The 2561-nt window shown below is 46.2% G+C and overlaps 1 protein-coding gene across 1 annotated transcript in view; it reads right to left on the bottom strand.

Moving 5' to 3' along the window:
* Positions 1-361: 361 nt before the first annotated feature.
* LOC115814012 (immunoglobulin superfamily member 11-like) overlaps positions 362-2561 on the bottom strand; it is a 12741-nt gene continuing 10541 nt past the window's right edge. Inside the window, exons 4-6 of the mRNA XM_030776725.1 lie at positions 1631-1753; positions 1334-1481; positions 362-839 (exon numbers count right to left, since the gene is read on the bottom strand). Coding sequence (XP_030632585.1) covers positions 362-839; positions 1334-1481; positions 1631-1753 — 749 coding nt within the window. The remainder of the gene's footprint in view (positions 840-1333; positions 1482-1630; positions 1754-2561) is intronic.

Raw genomic sequence — 2561 nt, 5'->3', positions numbered from 1 at the left:
TCCTCTTTTTTTTCTGAAATGCTCTGTTCTTTATTGTTTGGGGAGGACACTGGACAAGGCTCCTTAATGGCCGTTTGGACATGTTGCTCTTAAACTACACTTCCTACCAATTAGAAACCTTCAGACAAATAGTTTTCTCTATGAAGCCCTGGATTCTTGCTGAGCTGTCTGTGCACAGGCAGGGAAGCCAGTTTATTGCCAGACCAGTGACATCAGAACATAGAGACAATGGCAAGAGGAGGAGGACCTCAGGTTCTCTTCAGTAATGGAGCAAAACGTTGGCATCAGATGAATGCCGTTACAAAAGCCAGTCTGTTATTTTTGTTTGGAGGAGGTTCTTTCGTTTGTTGGTTTGTTTGTGTTAGACCAGAGAGCCAGCTCTGCTCTGCGCTGGCACCATTACGGGCACAGCGCCCATGCGCTCCAGCGTGGCCTGGCTCACGGCGTATGAATGCGTGTGTTGTCCGTGCCCAAGCACCGCTGGCGTGGCGGTGGGCGGTCGCAGGCTGAGGGAGCCGTTACTTCTGGTCATGACGGGCGGTGAGGGGGCGGAGTTAGTGGTGACCACCAGAGTCTTGGGTGGAGGGAGGGTGTGGCTGCCATTGGTGTAACTGGGCCTTGTGTTGGTGGCCCCCACGCCGTGGCCTCCGGCGGTGAAGGTTTGCCTGGTGTCCCCGTTGTAGCGGGTGTAGGAGTTGGTGTCGTAGTTTGATTTGGGGTTGTGCCAGTAGCGGCTGTTGTAGGTGTTTGTGGACGTAAGAGTGTCGTTCTCTGAGGACGAGGCATCGGCGTGGAACGCCTTCACAGATGACAACCTCTTCGGGGGAAGGTCATCTTCCCTGAGACAGTCAGGCAAGTGAGAACAGATTAGATTCATGACAAATTGACCAGCAAAGGTATTATGAGTTTATGCTCAACAACAACACATGTTGCTCATGCTGGAAATATCCATAATCCATTTGTTAGGCCTGTAACTGTCACACACCCATGATCCCTGTGCCTGGTAAACTCATTCCTTTTATGCAACATACCTGTTACTACTGAGAATCAAATCTGTGTTACAAATGTAACACCTGTAACATTTATAAGAAACACAGGCTTTTTTTGTTAGCATCCTCATTCTTATAGCATTTGTAACGCTCACACTTGCAACATCTCTAAAACGTGTTACACCTGTAGTAAGATCTGTAATGTACCTGTAAATACTGTACTCTTCTTACATTCAAAACACAAGTGTAACAGCTGAACTAAACACCTGGAACTTAATTGAACTGAAAGTGAGGGAGGCACTGGTCCGTGATTGGGAATAAGTGCTGCGCTGGTGGGATCTAACCTGATCTCATTGGGAATCTCATCCTCCTCATACTTGTTCTTATTCCTCCAGTAGAAGAGAGTGACCAGGACCAAGAGGGAGCAGATGATGAGGGCCAGCACTCCGGTGGCGATGGTGCCGGCGATGAGAGCCACGCTCTGCGGCTGGGCTGCGGGACAGAAAGACGGGTCACGTGTCAAACGGGCCGTGAACAGGCCGGCGATGACATCACGTTTGTCACGTTTGAAAGCCGCTGACTGAGTCTGCTCTTTACAGAGGCCCTGTCTCGTCTGCTGTGCTCAGTGCTCGGTGACTTACGCGCTATGACTTGCAGGTTAAGTAGGCAGGTGCTCTTTCCGATGGCGTTGGAGGCTGTACACTGGTAGAGACCAGACGTGCCAGTGCTGATGTTTCTGAGCATCACTGTTCCAAGCATCTGGTCTGTAAAGCAATTCACAACATTTCCTGCTTACAGAGGATTCATTAGCAAGGTGCTTGTACAAGTCTCTCTTATTAGAGGGAGAGGTTAATAGTGAAAAAAAAAAAGAAATACAAAGTAATTTTAACTTGAGGGGAAAGTAATAGAAAAAGATTTTCTTGGTGTATATATAGTCAGATTTATATAGAAGTGATGTCACATATATAAATGTAGTCAATATTTACACATTTATAAACATTTTTATATTACATTTTAGCTGTAAAATGAATATACGAAATTGCCCGGTTTCAGTCAAAATTTTTCTGAAATTTGATCAGTGCTCACATGGACAATCTGCCAACACAGCTGTGATTTTACAATACCAAGAGTTGACAGAGGGGGGGGCCAAAGTATAAATATATATTTTTTAAGCGCTTAATTTCCAGCCCATAACTATGAGGGGAATGGCTCTGTAGAGTAGCAGATGCAGAGATGATGTGTAGGTAAAGACTACTGCTTTAAAGAGAAGGCTACTGCGTGGAGAACAGTTTCCTATTCATCCTTCTCTGCTGCACTTCTCCACAGTGGGGATGGATGAAGTTCTTCTGGACATATTTCTCTAAGTGGACACACTGTGCAGTTTAAAGGGCTTTGTCTACATTTGAATGGACAGTATGTGAACTGAAGTCTGGAGTCTTCATATCTGTTGCCTTGTTTTAATGCAGCAGTGAGACATTCAGTGTTTCACCGTCACGTTTGGAAAGAAGAGGAAAAACGACCAATCACAAGCGTACACAAGAGGACGCATAAACACACCTCACACACACACAC

Source organism: Chanos chanos, chromosome 6, assembly GCF_902362185.1.
Source record: "Chanos chanos chromosome 6, fChaCha1.1, whole genome shotgun sequence".
NCBI classification, from domain to species: domain Eukaryota; kingdom Metazoa; phylum Chordata; class Actinopteri; order Gonorynchiformes; family Chanidae; genus Chanos; species Chanos chanos.
The sequence above is the reverse complement of the archived record's forward strand: the minus strand, read 5'-3'. Positions and strand labels throughout refer to the sequence as shown.